Below are 19,426 nucleotides of genomic sequence, written 5' to 3'. Positions count from 1 at the left end.
TAATGAAATTGAGCATCTTTTCATATGTTAAGGGATTGTGCTTTTTTCTTTTCTGGAATTCCTGTTCATTTGTTTCCTGTTTTTCAGCTAGTTGTCCTTTCCTTTTCAGATACTAATAATGTGCCAACTAAATGCTTTGCAAATACCTTCTCAGTGACTGATTGGATATGGGAGGTGAGGGAGAAGTAGTGTAGAAGTGCTCAGAAAAGTCTGGTTTTGGGAGCTGAATGGATGGTGCTGCTGTTCATCTAGGGTGTAAAATAGAGGAGGAGAAATAGATCTGGGCCCAGGGGGAAGAGGCATTAATTTAAGATATTTTGGAGTTTGATGTTATCATGTTGCAAATGTCTCAAAGAAAGTTGACTCTTAAGGATCTGAAGCTCAGGCCAAGCTCTGCTTTGCCACATAAGCCCTGGAAGAATCCTGTATAATGGGCCTTCCAGGAGACTACAGTTGGAAGGAATGTGGTAATCCTCAAACTAATTTGTCCTCCACCTACCCCTGCTTCTTTGGCTCTGGATTCTCCGGTGTATGCTTTTTATGAAATAAATGTCCCAGTCAAATGATCCACCAGACACTTCATCTTAGTTATAATTATTTATTATGTTTTTGGCTTCTAAACAATTACATAATCTTTCTTAGTTTTTCTAAGAGAGAACATTACTTTTATTTTGGAAATCATTTAGCATATTTGTCTTACATAGCATGCAGAACATGTATCTAAATTTAAAAATTTATTCCATTGCAATAATTACACAAGTTAATAGTTGTATACGTTATTCCATGAACACTGAAAATCATATAAAAAACATATATCTTTAAGAATTCTACTTTGTATAGTTTTTGACTAAGTACTACTATTTTCACCTACATTTCCAGATATTTCTGGCTGCTTCTATATATTTGGAACTATGTGCATAACACCTGAAAGAATACAGGCCCCTTGGAGGGGTGGCAGTGGAAGCTCCTGGAATAAAGATCTTTCTTTAAAAAGCAGATTGTGTTATTGGTTTGAGTATCTCTTAGTTATTTGAGATCCTAAGGTCTCTAATAAGCCCAGAGCTGGAAAGATCCCTTAATTACCTAGAAAGATTGGAAAGGGGAGGAAACTGTCAGTAGCAAGGCTGGGACTTAGCACATTGACTGAGAAAGTAGTGCCTCGGTGTAGCTTACAGTTATAGTGCCCGGGCAGAGTTACTACTGAACAGCTCAGGGTGATGAGCCACCCTCTCCCTTGCAGGAGTAGTAGCAGCTGATTTGGTGACTGGCTTGGTCACCTTTTAGGAAAACCGAAGTCCACGGACAATTAGGGCTTGACATATACTGTACACAGGGAAACAGTTGTAGAGGTAGCTTCTCTCTGGTCCATCCTTATCAGTAGTGCAGTGATTATGCCTCTTTCTGTGTTCGAGGAGATCTTTTAGTCCTGTAAGAAGAGAAAGAGGGTGTAAGGGACTCTAATGAGTCCAGTCTAAATTCTGCTAGGAACGTACTGAGTTCATAGGTAATCCTAGGTCCTTAGATGAAGTGTGGTGAGACAATCATTGTGGGTTACACAGGATGCTTTTTTAAGGCCAGGAAAAGCTTATGGGAAATTTATCTTTGCTTGCATTGTTATAGCTCTGCTTCAAGGTTGAAGTGGCCTAATGACACTTCCAGACAGGTAATTAGGGTAACTTTTGATACCAAACAAGATGACACCTGAAGTATAGAAGCAGATGGAGGTAGTGGAAGCATGGTGGTAGCACCGTTTTAAGCCAAGAATTCCACCGGAAAGCCCAATGCAAATATTTCTAACTTCCCAAAATCGACATTTCTTAAAAAGCAGTTCTTCTGAAAGCAATAGCAAACCTACCTTTGCTTGTTAATTGCTTTCAGTAAATTCTTGATGGTCTTAGATTCTGGATTCAGACATCTTTTCTCCCCATTCTTTTTCATTGTGGCACTGTAGGAGTAAAAAAGAGTGAAAATATTTAAAACAATGTTGGGCCAATAAAACAGATGGAATATATAATTTTAAAGTCAGGCATTTAGGTTTCACTTTAGATGTTTCTCTTTGCTCTATGGAAGTCTTAGGATCAACATAAACCCTTTACTGATGTTTGGAATAATCATCACGTATTTATTGTTTGATTACAGCCAGGGAGATGATCATTAGGTTTTACTCACATAATCTCAACACGTGGGCAGGATTGACTTGCAGGAATCACTTCAAGTTTTTCTAAGGACCTTGGATTAACAGATCCATTACTGATCTCGATGCAGGAACAGCGTGTATTCCTAGAGAGAGGTATGCCTGCAGGAAAAGAGACAGGTATAGCAGAGGACATTAGCACAGTTTTCATTTTAGGCATTTAATGTGGATTTGGTAGTACTTAGCAGAACCTCTGCCTCCATGTGTAATCATAGTCAATCTGTGATCATACAGCTCTGTTTGATTTAATTAGTTGATTCCCTGAAAGAATGGAATTGTAACTTGTTGATTGTAAAATGCATTGAGCCCCAGTCATATAGTTAATTACACTTAAGTTAACTAAGGAGATACCTGTCTCTTCCTCTTTCTCTTCCTTCCCTCATATTTTCTCTGTATATCCTTCTTTCATTTCCACTCCCACCTTCCTCCTCCTCTCTTCTTTTATTCCACTTGCTTCTCTGATAATAAGCTCTGATCAGAAGCAATCTCTTCATTTACCCTTCATTTTTAGGCAGGCTGTAAAACTTTTGCAAATACATTATTTCTGTACTTCAAAAATCTATACCCTAGTCCTATTTCTGTTCTTATAAGTTAAGTATCCCTTGATGTTCCTTACCTTGACTCAGAGTCAGAAGGATAAGGCAGAAAATAAGAAAACCGCTTTTGTTCATGGTGCTGCAACTGAAGGTACTTCTGCAGTAGGCTCAGACTGCCTGAACAGTTGAGGAGTGTCTCAGAAAACGTCGATCTCAGATGCAGTATATATTTGCAAAGGCACTTTCCCTCTCTAACTCTGATTGGATGACATTACAGTTGACTTGGCAAAACCTGCACTCTGTTCTTTGGGGAAGTCCCACACTGCAGAATCGAAGATATTGTTTATATTTATTGTGGCTTCTGAGGTACGGAATTTCCCTCTCCCTCCTTTGTTTCAATAAGAGTGAGTTAGGTTTCACTTTCTAAAAGATGAACAGTTTCTTGAAAACCATAACTTTATTGCAAGTAGAATTACTTTAAAAAAAGGAACTTATATTCTTGCACTTCCTGCAAAATAAAAATGTCAACTTAAACTCAAATCAGAGTCCTAAATACAGTTTTGTTTTTTTTTTAACTATGTGTTGCACAGATCCATCTCTCCTTTATTTTGTTGTTCTTACAAATATATCTATACATTTGTGTCCATTAAAACTAATTTATATTGATGTTTTATGCCTAAATACAGTTTTAAAATGAGTAAGCCTTAATATTTGTTTCAAATCCATTTAAATTTGCATCAGTAAAGCATAAATAGGAAATCTTACTTTTATTCACTTTTTATACTTTTTATGGGTTTCAGCGATGTCATATATGTTCTCATTTTATTTCTATAATCTGTAAGAAGATAGGAAATTATTTTATATGTGGGAGAGTAATTTTAAAGATTAGATAATAGTGTTAGGTTTTCATCCATTTATTTTAACTATGTTGCTTTTCTCTCAACATTTTAAATTTTGGTAATACTTTCAGAGGCTCAGCAATTTAAAAAATGTCCTTAGTAATAGCAATTTCTCCTCCTTTGGAGGTAAATTTAATTTTTGGAAACAATAATTTTGCCAGCACTGCAGTATTTGATCAAATAGCGGAGTGTTTGATCAAATAGTACCAAGTAATAGGTTTGGTCTTCTGGAGAAGGTCAAAGACATGGAACTGGCAAGTTTCAAGGAATTCTAGAAGTGCTCCGATTATTCAGTAACATCACTAAAATAAGTGAATAACCTCCAACATAATTATTTCTAGGTTAAATACTATGTATTTGGATATCTGATTTCTTGTATGTTAGTAAACAAGTTTCATGTACTACAGTCCATCCCTGAATGAAAACATCATAGGATCCAGAATGGAGTAAGAAAAGGATTTGTAGCTATAGTAGGGTTAAAAGCTTTTTGAGGAAATAAATTTAAAATAGGGGCATAAATAAAGACAGACCTTAGGAGAACAGAATGGAAACAGAGATTGGTTTAAGATGGGTACAGTTCTAAGAGAATGTCACATGCAAAGCAGAGGCAAAAATGTGATAGCCTTAGAGCTGGTAACATTGATAACTAAAATAAGCACACTTTCAGCTGGGCAAATAGGGTCAAAACCTGGTTTCTTATTTTAGCATTCAGTAATGCTTGGCTGATTAGTCACAGCAGACATTATTAGTAAGAAGTAGGTAATACCCTTTTATATAACATGTGTTAGAAATTCACCAGTGTTCAAAAGACAAATAGTCTGGTTGTATTCTTGGCAAGTGATTGACAACAGGAGATACAAAATTAAATACTATTCTAAATGCAGGCATCCAGATGCAGGTGATACTTGGGACCTAGGAAAATATCTGGGGGGGTCTTTTCATAGTCAGCCTGGCTGCAGCAATGTAGGAATGGTCCAGGGAAAGGTAGGGCTTCCACACTAGGGTTAGACTAGTGTACCTGGCAGGAACTGGCCTAAAAGTTGGCATAGAGGCCAAGATAAAAGCCCATATTTGTAAACTGAACACATGTAAAACTTGGAACCTCATATGCGGGGCTCCATCATCAGAACAGTGTATGAGTTTTGCTTCGGGATGCAGAAATTTCTGGATTGTTGAATCTCAGGTTGGTCTGTTCTAAGGACTGGGGTAGAGCTAAGCTTGCAAGTGGGTAAGTCAGTAGACTTAGCTGTGGGGAAACTGGAAAGTAAAAAGGAGAGTGAAGTGAGGCAGAGACTGATACAACTGGGAAGACTTTCATCCAGCAAAAAGGCCTTCTTCTGATGAGGGAAAGGGGTGTGAGAGACAATGACATGGAGGAGCCCTCCCATAACTGTTTGTGTAGAATAAAAATTGGACTGTGAGTAAAAATGCCAAACATTTTTTGGGGAAAATTCTTGACATCATGGATGGAAGAGGCACTGGACAGTTCAACATTAAACAATAAACAGATACATGGTGATAATTTTATTTTTGTTAGTATCTAATTTCACAAATAAGATGCTATCTATACAGCACAGTAGGAGAGTTGAGGTAGAGATGCCCATTAATGGACTGTTAGTAAGAAAATATTTATTACTCATTTAATTGATCTTTAGTTAAATATTCAGTTCAGTTCAGTCACTCAGTTGTGTCTGACTCTTTGTGACCCCATGAATTGCAGCACGCCAGGCCTCCCTGTCCATCACCAACTCCCGGAGTTCATTGAGACTCACGTCCATCGAGTCAGTGATGCCATCCAGCCATCTCATCCTCTGTCGTCCCCTTCTCCTCCTGCCCTCAATCCCTCCCAGCATCCGAGTCTTTTCCAATGAGTCAACTCTTCGCATGAGGTGGCCAAAGTACTGGAGTTTCAGCTTTAGCATCACTCCTTCCAAAGAACACCCAGGGCTGATCTTCAGAATGTACTGGTTGGATCTCCTTGCAGTCCAGGGGACTCTTAAGAGTCTTCTCCAACACCACAGTTCAAAAGCATCAATTCTTCTGCGCTCAGCCCTCTCACAGTTAAATATTACATAGCATTAACTATATGCCAGGCATTGTTTGAAGTGCTTTATGAATACTGACTTCATCCTTAGTTCTGGGGTCCATTTTCTTGACAACTTTGTTGTGTTGTCTTTCCAGAGAGAACATTGTCCTTGATTTGGATTTCTGATTTTTGTTCTCTCTGTCTTAATTAGCTGAAGACATCATTGAGGTTATTTTGGTGCCTCAATAATTAAACACCTAGGGTTTAAGATGGGTCTGTTTTACACTGAATCTCATACTGAAATGAAAAATACTGTATTGTATATGTATGTTACACACATATATTCAGATAAACACGTGTTAGCCAGTAAACAATCACACAGATACACATTTATTTACTTATACTATTTAATATGGTAGTTTCCTTTCCTGAAACAGATCATGTTCTATTGGATTTGTGTTAGAATATATTGAGCATTGTATATCCTGGGATTTTTGTGATGGGGAAAAAGACATTTATTTCTTCCTAGTTCTGATATTTGCATTTTAATTCTGTTAAAATATGTAAATTTTATTTGAGTTGAGTTTTATTGTGGTTTTAAAAATACTGCAGATAGATTTTATCATTCAGCATCTTGTCATTTATTCAGCTAGATAATTCCTCAGCTATATTCATGAGCCTGCTCAACGTCTCTTTCATCAGAAATATAGACACTTCCCAAAGTTTTTTGTATTCTTGTGTTTAACTGTTATGACTTAATGAATCATTATAAATTATCTTTCTTTGCCTCTACTAACAGTGTTTTGTTTGGTCTGTTAAGTGTAGCTACAACTATTCAGCTCTCTTTTGGTTACTGTTAACATGAAATATCTTTTTCTGTTGTTTAACTTTTAACATGTTTATGTCATTGAATATAAATTACATCTTTTGTAAAAACTGTACAGTTAGATCATGTTTTAAAAAAATCCATTCTGGAGGATAGTGGCCAAGATGGTGGAGTAGACAGATCCTGAGCTCACCTCCTTTTATGAGCACACTAAAATCACAACTATCTGCAGAACAATCATCAGTGAAAAAGACTGGAACCTGCCAGAAAATATCTTCTACAACAAGGACGTAAAGATGGAAACATAACAAGATAAGTAGGAAGGGCAGACTTGTGATAAAAATCAAATCCCATTGCCCTGGGAATGCAACCCACAAACCAGAGAATAATTATATTGTACAGATTCTCCCTTAAAAGTGAGAGTTCTGAGCTCCAACACAAAAGATTTCAAATAGCCAAAGCAATCTTGAAAAGGAAAAACAGAGCTGTAGGAATCAGGTTCCCTGACTTCAGACTATACTACAATGGTACAGTAATCAAAACAGTATGTTAACCATCACAAAAACAGAAATACAGATCTATGGAACAGGACAGAAAGCCCAGAAATAAACTTACTCACTTGTGGTCAATTAATCTACTGTAAAGGAGGCAAGATTATACAGTAGAGGAAAGACAGTCTCTTCAAACAAATGATGTTGGGAAAACTGGACAGCTACATGTAAAAATGTAAATTAGAGCATTCTTTAACACCACACACAAAAATAAACTCAAAATGGCTTAAAGACCTAAATTTAAGACTGGATACTATAAAACTCTTAGAGAAAAACATAAGCCAAACACTGACATAAATTACAGCAATATCTTTTCCACACCATTTCCTAGAGTGATTGAAATAAAAACAAAAAATAAATGGGACATAATTAAACTTAAAAACTTCAGCACATCAAAGGAAGCCATATATGAAACAGAAAGACAACCCATAGAATGAGAGAAAATATTAGCAAACAAAGAAACTGACAAGGAATTAATCTCCAAAATATGCAGACATCTCATGTAGCTCAATAGCCAACAAAAAAATGAAAAAACCCAATCCACAAATGGGCAGAAGTCCTAAATTTCTTCAAAGAAGACATGCAAATGGGCAAGAGGCACATGAATAGATGTTTAACTTTGCTAATTATTAGAGAAATGCAAATGAAAACTGCAGTGAGATATCAGCTTACACCAGTCAGAAGGGCCATTATCAAAAAATCTACAAACAATAAATGGTGGAGAGAGTGGAGAGAAGGGAACCCTCCTACATGGTTGGTGGGAATGTAAATTGGGATAGCCACTATGGAGAACAATATGGAGGTTCCTTAGAAAACTAAAAGAGAACTACCATATGATCCAACAGTCCCATTCCTGGGCATATATCTGGAGAAAACTCTAATTTGGAAAGATACATGTACCCCCAATGTTCACTGTAGCGCTGTTTACAATAGCCAAAACAAGGAAGCAACTTAAATGTCCATTGACAGATGAATGGATAAAGATGTGGTATATACATAACAATGGAGTATTGCTCAGCCACAAAAAAGAATGAAATAATGCTGTTTGCTGCAACATGGATAGACCTGGAGATAATCATACTAAGTGAAGTACATCAGACAAAGACAAATATCATATGGTATTGCTTATATGCAGAATCTTAAAAAAAAAAAAAGATGCAAGTGAACTTACTTACCAGACAGAAACAGACTCAGAGACTTAGAGAAGAGAACAAACTTATGGGAACTTATGGTTACCAGGGGAAAGGGATAGATTCAAAGTTCAGGATTGACATGTACACACTGCTGTCTATGTCAAACCTGCGTCCCCTGCCGTAGGACTGCAAAGTCTTAACCACTGAACCACCAGGGAAGTCTCCAGCCACTATATGTAAAACAGATAATCAACAAGGACCTACAGTATAGCACAGGGAACAGGGCTCAATATTCTGTAATAATCTAACTAGGAAAATAATTTGAATCACATCACTGTACACTTGAAACTAAGACAATATTGTTAATCAACTATGCTCCAATATAAAATTAAAAAAAAAAATCCGTAAGTTGTCATGTCATTCTTCTGCATAGGACCTTTCAATAACTTAGTTATATTTAGAATTAAATCCAATTCTGTATCTTGTTTTACTAAGTTCTCTGTAATCTGGTTACTACTGATTTCTCCACCCTTATCTCACATTTTCCCTCTCAGCCACTATACTCCAGTCACGGAGGCTTTTATACTAGCAATTTTCTTTATTTGGAATGTTTTCCCCCTTGTTCTTTGCATTGGTGGTTCCTTCTGGACGTTTGGATTTTATCTAAATAGTCCCTTCTCTTACCAAACAATCTAGAACATCCATGACCTTATTTTAATTCTCTGGCATTTCTCACACTGATACTTGCTTAATTTACTTATTAATGTCTGTTTTGTCTCATTCAATTATAAGCCCTCAAAGAACAGGGACCTTATCAGTCTTTTTCAGAGCTCATACCTTTCACCTTTGCATGTCACCTGGCATATGGAAGGTACTCAATAAATACTGGATGGATGGATAGATGTATACATCTTTCCAGACTTTAAGCAATGATGCAAATAAGAATTATACATCTTCAAAAAGAATTTCCATTGACTCATCACATGTCTACATTAAGACATGAATAAATACTACTGTTTCCTAGCTTTAGAAATCATGTTTAACCTAAGAAAGCTATAATTTCCCCAGAAGTTAGCATAGATTCAGATAAGTGGAATAAATACAGGTATTCTCAGCTAGCTATAGGTCAAAATCTTTATTTCTAGGACAGTGGGGTAAATAAGTAAAAGTTGGTACACTAAAACTTTTAAATTATTCATTGGAGGTTCTCTGCAATTATGTACTGAATGAATGAAGGAATGCAGGTCTTTTCAATGCATATTGCTTACGTGTTCATTGATGGTTTTGGAAGCAGAAGAACAAGGAGGATTGTACTTGTTCTCATTATTGTCTCTCTACTTTATGAAGGGAACCAAGCTAGTCTCATGGGATACTAGGATAAGATCCAGTGTCTGTCCTTGATGGATTTGCATTCTAACTAGAAAAGCCACAAATATGAAACAGTAAATATCAATTTAAAAAACTGTGTGATCAATGACAAATGAGTGGTATAGATAATATATGATATGGGGGGTTATAGGTGATTATATTTATTAAGACCAGTAATAGATGAACCTTAAAGTGTGGATTGTATTTAGACAAGTGGCCAGGAAGGGAAGCATACGCAGTTAGAGAAGTGTCACCAAAAATGGACTAGAGAGATGCCAGCCAGCCAATCAGGCAGATTGCTTCAGTCTCATAGGGTTGGTAATATCTTGTTAGGATTCTGTAGGATCTGGTCCTGAGGTTTACAGGTCTGTAAACTCATTTTTTTTCTAATAATTCAGGGTAAACATGTTCTTAGAGTTAATTCTGCAAACCAGATACACAAGAACGTGAGATGAAAATTAAATTTATTCATTTATATGAAGACCTTCCAGTGACTGGAATGATTGAGTCTGATAACCAATTCACTCTTTTCTAGTATCAGAGTACCTGAGAAGTTGAATTAGTTATCAGGTTGTTTTCTTGTGAAAATAGAATGAAAACAAAGGACTGTTTTCTCCTTGTTTTTAGTGGGGCTCTGCTCAGGAGAGAAACCTTTATAAGTGTGATCAATGTGGAGAATTCTGGAAAAAAAAAAACCTTTAGAGACAATAGTAAGCCAACTATTACTTGTTATATCCACTGGCAGCCTTACATGAATCATGTGAATAAAAATCTAAATAATAACTTTTAAATTTTAAATTTTGCATGACTTTTTATATATTCACTTTCTTAGTATTCACTGATCTGAGTCTAGTTTTTAAAAGAAAGAATTAAGGGGAAAAGTACATCTGTAGTTTCAGTTTCATTTGCTTTTGGTTTAAGACTATGGCATCAGGCCAAAAGAAAGTGTCTGCTGTAACAGACTTGTTACAGACCCAGAAAAAAAATGCTTTCCGAGAAACTAATGTGCTTAGAAGAAGTTTCCTAAAAAGTGAGCAGGAGCAATTCAGTGATTTCCATAGGCTGAGAATCCCCTCAGCTGATTTACAGTACGCCTTGGAGAGTCTGGGAGAGGAGGGTAAAGCTTTGCCTTGAGTTGTCAAAAGAGCCTCCTAGCTAACAGTGGCTGGTAATACTGGTTATATACTTTTGAGTTACCAGTGTGTCTCATCATTCACAGCCAGGGCAAAGTTGGTGATGTATACTTAAAATGAGCATGCTTGGGAAGGCCTGCAAATAAATAACTTCTGTTTGTATGCATACTGAAACCATGCCGTGCTTTGCTTTTCTCACACTTAATGGGATGATGAGATGGTCTGGGTCTCTACAGATAGCAGTGTATAGTTTGGTCTCTTACTTGCTCTGTAAACCTGGACAAACTGTTAGGTAGGTCTGTGCTTCAGTTTTCTTATTTTCAAATATGCATTATAATACATACCTTGCACATTGTTCTAAAGATGACAGATTATTAAAAAGGTATTTTAAGAAGTCTAAATGAAGTTTTAACTGGCCAGCATTTTAAAAATATAGCCAGGTCTCTGTCCAAGTTTAAGCTTATCTCCTAAGTGCAACAGGTAGTATTTTCTCTCTAGATGATGTAGTAACTCGTATGATCAGATGTGTCTGTTAGTCTACAGCATTGACCAGCCATAGCATGCCTCTCCTGGTGGAACTGAGGGCTGGAATCATGCAGCATTTAGTCTTAGGAAAGGGCTTATTTAGGTAACTTGTCTTACCTTCAGTGCATAAGAGTATACCATGAATTTACTAAACAAGACACAGATGCTCATTTTTTACTTTTCTTCTTTGTGCTATAGGTCATAGCCTGAAAAATTTAAAAGAAAGAAATTCAAGCCAGAAGTATTGATAAGGAAGAAATAAAATTTTGCATAGAAGATTTTTGCATAGGAACCACCCCTTCAAATTTAGAAATAATCAAATTTATCAAAGTAGGTGGCTATAAGATCAGTGTACTATGCATTCTCCATCAGAAACAAAATAATTTTAATGTTATTTTATAAAAATTTACAGAAGAAACAAATTCTTAAAAACATGAATATTAGGAGTGAAACTAACAAAAGGCAAGCAAGACTTGTTTGCAGAAAATGTAGGTGAATTTTTCTAAAATACTGTTGAGATTAAATACAGAAAGATTACCCTTTTGATAAAGTTAAGCAAAACTAAAGTTAAATAATATTTTAACTGTGTGTTTATAAATAAAAACTAATTTTAAAATGGCTTCCCAGGTGGTGCAGTGGTAAAGACTCTTCCTACTAATGCAGGAGATGCAAGAGACATCAGTTCGATCTTTGGGTTGGGAAGATCCCCTGGAGGAGCAAATGACAAATCGCTCCAGTATTCTTGCCTGGAGAATGCCATGGCCAGAGAAGCCTAGTAGGCTACAGTCATAAAGAGTTAGACATGACTGAGCAGCAGAACACACACAATTTTAAAAAGCAAGGGAGTGATGGTTGCACAATAACATGAATGTACTTAATATTGCTGAACTGAACACTTAAAAATGTTTCAGTTCAGTTCTGTTCACTCGCTCAGTTGTGTCCAACTCTTTGTGACCCCATGAACTGCAGCACGCCAGGCTTCCCTGTCCATCACCAACTCCTGGAGTTCACTCAATCTCACGTCCATCGAGTCAGTGATGCCATCCAGCCATCTCATCCTCTGTCGTCCCCTTCTCCTCCTGCCCCCAATCTCTCCCAGCATCAGAGTCTTTTCCAATGAGTCAACTCTTCGCATCAGGTGGCCACAGTACTGGAGTTTCAGCTTTAGCATCATTCCTTCCAAAGAACACCCAGGACTGATCTCCTTTAGAATGGACGGGTTGGATCTCCTTGCAGTCCAAGGGACTTTCAAGAGTCTTCTCCAACACCACAGTTCAAAAGCATCAGTTCTTCGGTGCTCAGCTTTCTTCACAGTCCACCTCTCACATCCATACATGACCACTGGAAAAACCATAGCCTTGACTAGACAGACCTTTGTTGGCAAAGTAATGTCTCTGCTTTTGAATATGCTATCTAGGTTGGTCATAACTTTCCTTCCAAGGAGTAAGCGTCTTTTAATTTCATGGCTGAAATCACCATCTGCAGTGATTTTGGAGCCCCAAAAAATAAAGTCTGGCACTGTTTCCACTGATTCCCCATCTATTTCCCATGAAGTGATGGGACCAGATGCCATGATCTTAGTTTTCTGAATGTTGAGCTTTAAGGCAACTTTTTCACTCTCCTCTTTCACTTTCATCAAGAGGCTTTTGAGTTCCTCTTCACTTTCTGCCATAAGGGCGGTGTCATGTGCATATCTGAGGTTATTGATATTTCTCCTGGCAATCTTGATTCCAGCTTGTGCTTCTTCCAGTCCAGCATTTCTCATGATGTACTCTGCATAGAAGTTAAATAAGCAGGGTGCCAATATACAGGCTTGACGTACTCCTTTTCCTATTTGGAACCAGTCTGTTTTTCCATGTCCAGTTCTAACTGTTGATTCCTGACCTGCATACAGATTTCTCAGGAGGCAGATCAGGTGGTCTGGTATTCCCATCTCTTTCAGAATTTTCCACAGTTTATTGTGATCCACACAGTCAAAAGCTTTGGCATAGTCAATAAAGTGGAAATAGATGTTTTTCTGGAACTCTCTTGCTTTCTTGATGATCCAGCAGATGTTGGCAATTTGATCTCTGGTTCCTCTGCCTTTTCTAAAACCAGCTTGAACACCTGGAAGTTCACGGTTCACATATTGCTGAAGCCTGGCTTGGAGAATTTTGAGCATTACTTTACTAGCGTGTGAGATGTTAGGTTATGTGTATTTTACCACAATTTTTAAAAATGCAAGGGAAGAAACAGTTCAGAATAGTGATTGTCTTGGGGTTGGCAGAGGCAAGGGAATAGGATAGGGAAGAAACACATAGTTACATTAAGTTATTAATGTTCTAGTTCTTGATTTGGGTGGTGTGTTCATGGGTCTTCATTTTATTATATATATGTGTATGCCTCAGAGGTAACAATGTATGTATCATCAACTACAGTGATTAATCCAAGTCTGTATACCAGTGGTCCACTGAAAAATTAATTGACTGTAAAGTTCTCATTTCAGAGAAAGTGTGAGAGTAAGTTTTTATTCCTGGTTCCTCCTTTTGAGAGGAGCAGAAGAAATGTGGCATAAATATGCCGCTGCTTTTCTGAGTCATTTCATATATTAAAAATGGAAGTTTCCAAGAATCTCAATTAAATTGTAGCAATGTTTTGACTTAACAGAGTGACTGATGGATTTAAATCATTGTGCTATTCAGAAAGGGACTTGTTCAGTCACTAAGTAGTATCTGACTCTGTGAATCTTATCCAGTGAACTGGCTCTTCACTTTGGGTAGCCAAAGTATTAGAGCTTCCGCTTCAGCATCAGTCCTTCCAATGAATATTCAGGGTTGATTTCCTTTAGGATTGACTGGTTTGATCTCCTTGCTGTCCAAGGGAGTCTGAAGAGTCTTCTCCAGCATCACAGTTTGAAAACATCAATTCTTCCAGGGAAGCCCCAGATCACATCTTTATCCATTCATCTGTTGATGGTCGTTTAGGTTGCTTCCATGTCTTGGCTATTGAAAATAGTACTGCTGTGAACACTGGGGAGTGTGTATCTTTTTGAATTAGAGTTTTCTCTGGATATATGCCCAGGGGTGGGATTGCTGGACCATGTGGCGGTTCTGTTTTTAGTTTCTTAAGGAACCTCCATATGTTTCTCTGGAGTGATTGTACCAGTTTACTTTCCCAGCAAGAGTGTAAGAGGATTACCTTTTCTCCATCCTCTCCAGCATTTACTCTTTGTGGATGATGACCATTCTGACTGGTGTGAGGTGATACCTCTTTGTAGTTTTCACCTGCATTCTAATAATTAGCAATCTTGAGCGTCTTTTCATGTGCTTTTTGGCTGTTTGTTTGTTTTCTTTGGAGAAATATCTTTTCTCCAAAGGTTTTTCTTTGGAGGAAGGTTTTCTGTCTGTCTTTGGATTGAGTTGTTTTTCTTTCTTTTTTTAATATGTTGAGCTGCATGAACTGTGTATTTTGGAGACTAATCCCTTGTCAGTTGCTTTGTTTACAAATATTTTCTCTGATTATGTGGGGTGACTTTTTGTTTTGTTTATGTTTCCTTTGCTATGCAAAAAGCTTTTATGTTTAATTAGGTCTCATTTGTTTACTATTGCCTTTATTTTTTATTACTCTAGGAGGTAGATCTAAAAAGATACTGCTGTAACTTATGTCAAAGTGTGTTCTATGTTTTCTTCTATGAGTTTTATAGTCTGGTCTTACATGTAGGTCTTTAATCCATTTTGAATTTATTTTTGTATATAGTATTAGAGAATATTCTAATTTCATTTTTTAATGTGTAGCTGTCCAGTTTTCTCAGAACCACTTATTGAAGAGACTGTCTTTTCTCCATTGTATAGTCTTGCTTCCTTTGCATAAATTGTCCATAGGTGTGTGACTGTATTCTGGACTTTCTATCCTACCCTATTGATCTGCATTTCTTTTTTTTTTTTTTTTTTGACTGAAATGTCTTTGTTTCACTATCATTCTTTAAAAAAATTTTTTTTATTATTATATATATATATTTTTTTACTTTACAATATTATATTGGTTTTGCCATACATCAACATGCATTCACCATGGGTGTACACGTGTTCCCCATCCTGAACCCTCCTCCCACCTCCCTCCCCATACCATCCCTCTGGGTCATCCCAGTGCACCAGCCCCAAGCTTCCTGTATCCTGCATCGAACCTGGACTGGCGTTTCATTTCTTACATGATATTATACATGTTTTAATGCCATTCTCCCAAATCATCCATCCCCCTGCCTCTCCCACAGAGTCAAAAAGACTGTTCTATACATCAGTGTCTCTTGCTGTCTCGCATACAGGGTTGTTGTTACCATCTTTCTAAATTCCATATATATGCGTTAGTATACTGTATTGGTGTTTTTCTTTCTGACTTACTTCACTCTGCCTAATAGGCTCCAGTTTCATCCACCTCATTAGAACTGATTCAAATGTATTCTTTTTAATGGCTGAGTAATACTCTATTGTGTATATGTACCTCAGCTTTCTTATCCATTCATCTGCTGATGGACATCTAGGTTGCTTCCTGGCTATTACAAACAGTGCTGCGATGAACATTGGGGTACACGTGTCTTTTTCAATTCTGGTTTCCTCAGTGTGTATGCCCAGCAGTGGGATTTCTGGGTCATATGGCAGTTCTATTTCCAGTTTTTTAAGGAATCTCCACACTGTTCTCCATCGTGGCTGTACTAGTTTGCATTCCCACCAACAGTGTAAGAAGGTTCCCTTTTCTCCACATCCTCTCCTGCATTTATTGCTTGTAGACTTTTGGATCACAGCCATTCTGACTGGCGTGAAATGGTACCTCATTGTAGTTTTGATTTGCATTTCTCTGATAAAGAGTGATGTTGAGCATCTTTTCATGTGTTTGTTAGCCATTTGTATGTCTTCTTCAGAGAAATGTCTATTTAGTTCTTCGGCCCATTTTTTGATTGGGTCGTTTATTTTTCTTGAATTGAGCTGCAGGAGTTGCTTGTATATTTTTGAGATTAGTTGTTTGTCAGTTGCTTCATTTGCTATTATTTTCTCCCATTCTGAAGGCTGTCTTTTCACCTTGCTTATAGTTTCTTTCGTTGTGCAGAAGCTTTTAATTTTAATTAGATCCCATTTGTTTTCTTTTTTGCTTTTATTTCCAATATTCTTGGAGGTGGGTCATAGAGGATCCTGCTGTGATGTATGTGGGAGAGTGTTTTGCCTATGTTCTCCTCTAAGAGTTTTATAGTTTCTGGTCTTATGTTTAGATCTTTAATCCATTTTGAGTTTATTTTTGTGTATGGTGTTAGAAAGTGTTCTAGTTTCATTCTTTTACAAGTGGTTGACCAGTTTTTATATTTCTTTTATGGTTTATGGTACCACAGTGTTTCGATTACTATAGCTTTATAGTATAGTCTGAAGTCAGGGAGCCTGATTGCTCCAGCTTCATTTTCTTTCTCAAGATTGCTTTGTCTATTCAGGGTCTTTAGTGTTTCCATATAGATTTAAAAATTCTTTGAAAAATGTCACTGGTGTTTTGTTAGGGATTGCACTGAATCTGTAAATTGCCTTGGGTAGTGTAGTCATTTTGATAATACTGATTCTTCAGTCCAGAAACATGGTATGTCTTTCCATCCATTTCCACAAATGACATTTGTGTCATTTTCAGTTTCTGTAGTTTTTGGAGTAAAGGTCTTTTGCCCTCTTTGGTAGGTTTATTCATAGATATTTTATCCTTTTTGATATGATGGTAAATAGGACTGTTTCCTTAATTTCTCTTTGTGATCTTTTGTTAGTGTATAGATATGAAACAGACTTATGTATATTAATTTTGTATCCTGCAACTTTATTGAATTCATTGATGAGCTCTAGTAGTTTTCTAGTAGCATCTTTAGGATTATTTTTGTATAGTATTGTGTCATCTGCAAATAGTGACAATTTACTTCTTTCCAATTTGATTCCTTTTATTTCTTTTTCTTCTCTGATTTATGTGGCTAGGACTTCTAAAATTATGTTGAACAGAAGTGGTGAGAGAGGACATCCTCTTCTTCCTGGTCTTGAGGAAAGGCTTTCCGCTTTTTACCATTGAGTGTGATGTTAGCTGTGGATTTGTCATATATGGCCTCTATTATGATGAGGTAGTTTCCACTCTGTGCCCACTTTCTGGAGAATTTTTATCATAAATGGGTGTTGAATTTTGTCACAATGATTTTTCTACATCTATTGAGATGATCGTATAGTTTTTATTCACCAGTTTTTTCCAGTGTTGTGTGTCATACTGATTTGTGGATATTGAAAAATCGTTGCATCCCTGGCATAAATTCCACTTGATTGTGGTGTCTGATCCTTTTATTGTCTTGTTGGATTCTGTTTGCTATTACTGTGTTGAGGACTTTTGTGTCTGTGTTCATCAGTGATACTGGCCTGTGCTGCTGCTGCTGCTAAGTCGCTTCAGTCATGTGCGACTCTGTGCGACCCCAGAGACGGCAGCCCACCAGGCTCCTCTGTCCATGGGATTTTCTGGGCAAGAGTACTGGAGTGGGGTGCCATTGCCTTCTCTGCATACTGGCCTGTAGTTTTCTTTTTTGTGGTATCTCTGTCTGGTTTTGATATTAAGATAATGGCAGCCTCATAGCATGAGTTTGGAAATGTTCCTTTGCAGGTTTTTGGAATAGTTTCAGATGGATAGGTGTTACCTCTTCTCTAAATGTTTGATAGAAATTGCTGTGAAGTCATCAGGTCCTAGACTTTTGTTTGTTGGGAGTTTTTAAATCACAGTTTAAACTTCAGTTCTTGTTATTGGTCTGTTCATATTTTCTATTTTCTCCTGGTTCAGTCTTGGGAGGTAGTACCTTTCTAAAAATTTGTCTTGTTTCCTTTTATTGTTACATTTTATTTCTATAGGAAGTGATGTTGATTTCACATGTACAGTAGTGAAAATTTGCTTTTTATGAACATGAAAGCAAAATAAAAGTGTTAAGAAGTTGCTGAGAATAATGAAGATTGATCAGAAATATGATAAAAGAAAATTTGTGATGATGGTATGAGAATAATTTGAAGTTTGGTAAATACAGACCTGAGCTATGGCAACATACTCCTTTTCCCAAGCTCTCCTAGTTCCAGTCAATCTTCTAAGCCATCCCCAGAATTACCTAGAATAACTAGGAAATAACTTAATTAGGGTCCTTATCTTATTCATGAACATTTAATGAATCCCCATTTTATAGATAGTAAAATTCAAGGTTGTTCAGTTAGACATTTGATATCCTTCATCCTCACTTCAACCAAACTAATTTAATTATTATTTTTAAAACTCAATTTATACTTTTCTACCATTATGCATTCCTTCATAATATTCCTTGATGTAAGTTCCTTTCCTTTAGTTTCTATTGCCATTTAGTTATTCCATTCTTAAATATTTATCAAGAATCTGATATCTGCTAGACAGTATACTATGGGCTAGGATTATAGTAACTTTCTTACTGAGCTTGCATTTGTGGAAGAGCATATATTAAGCACAGAAATACTTCTTTATTTGCAACAAATAGTGTCATGAAAAAGTGCAGTGTTCTGAAGACAAATAGGGAAGAAAATGTCATTTAAGCTGAGATGTAAGTGACAAGTAGGAATTAGTTTAATGAAGAAACAGGCTAAGCGAATGGTATGTGTAAAGGTACTAGGACTTCCCTGGTGGCTCAGATGGTAAAGCGTCTGTCTACAAAGCGGGAGACCTGGAGACCCGGCTTTGATCCCTGGGTCGGGAAGATCCCCTGGAGAAGGAAATGGCAATCCAGTACTATAGCCTGGAAAATCCCATGGATGGAGGAGCCTGGTAGGCTGCAGTCCATGGAGTCACTAAGAGTCAGACACGACTGAGTGACTTCACTTTCACTTTTCACTTTCATGCATTGGAGAAGGAAATGGCAACCCACTCCAGTGTTCTTGCCTGGAGAATCCCAGGGACAGGGGAGCCTGGTGGGCTGCCGTCTATGGGGTCGAACAGAGTCGGACACGACTGAAGTGACTTAGCAGCAGCAGCAGCATTTTAATTATGATGATGAGAAAGATTGAGGGCAGGAGGAGATGGAGGTGACAGAGGATGAAATGGTTGGGATGACATCACAGACTCAGTGAGCATGAGTTTGAGCAAACTCTGGGAGGTAGTTAAGGATAGGGAGGCATGGTGTGCTGTAGTCCATGGGGTCACAAAGAGTCGGACACAACTTAGCGACAGAATGACACAACTTAGCGACAGAACAACAAC

General features: G+C 37.2%; 2 protein-coding genes across 3 annotated transcripts in view; one reads left to right on the top strand and one right to left on the bottom strand.

Moving 5' to 3' along the window:
- Positions 1 to 19,426, top strand: part of ART3 (ADP-ribosyltransferase 3 (inactive)) — a 151,342-nt gene that overhangs the window by 16,472 nt on the left and 115,444 nt on the right. The window lies entirely within an intron of this gene.
- CXCL10 (C-X-C motif chemokine ligand 10) lies at positions 585 to 3,011 on the bottom strand. The gene is made up of 4 exons (XM_006079166.4): positions 2,811 to 3,011; positions 2,170 to 2,296; positions 1,856 to 1,945; positions 585 to 1,426 (listed from the first exon to the last, which is right to left on the bottom strand). The coding sequence occupies exons 1-4, from the start codon at positions 2,863 to 2,865 to the stop codon at positions 1,390 to 1,392; spliced, it is 309 nt and encodes a 102-aa protein (XP_006079228.1). The 5' UTR covers positions 2,866 to 3,011; the 3' UTR covers positions 585 to 1,389.

Source organism: Bubalus bubalis, chromosome 7 (assembly GCF_019923935.1).
Source record: "Bubalus bubalis isolate 160015118507 breed Murrah chromosome 7, NDDB_SH_1, whole genome shotgun sequence".
NCBI lineage: Eukaryota > Metazoa > Chordata > Mammalia > Artiodactyla > Bovidae > Bubalus > Bubalus bubalis.
This window is presented reverse-complemented; position numbering and strand designations above follow the sequence as displayed.

Bases quoted from the DNA above. Each gene is read 5' to 3' on its own strand.
- CXCL10 (XM_006079166.4), bottom strand. From the start codon at position 2,865: ATGAACAAAAGCGGTTTTCTTATTTTCTGCCTTATCCTTCTGACTCTG. The intron at 1,946-2,169 runs GTGAGTAAAACC...TTACTCCTACAG, and splicing joins TGCCCACGTGTTGAGATTAT to TGCCACAATGAAAAAGAATG. The intron at 1,427-1,855 runs GTAGGTTTGCTA...CTCTTCTTACAG, and splicing joins AAAGCAATTAACAAGCAAAG to GACTAAAAGATCTCCTCGAA.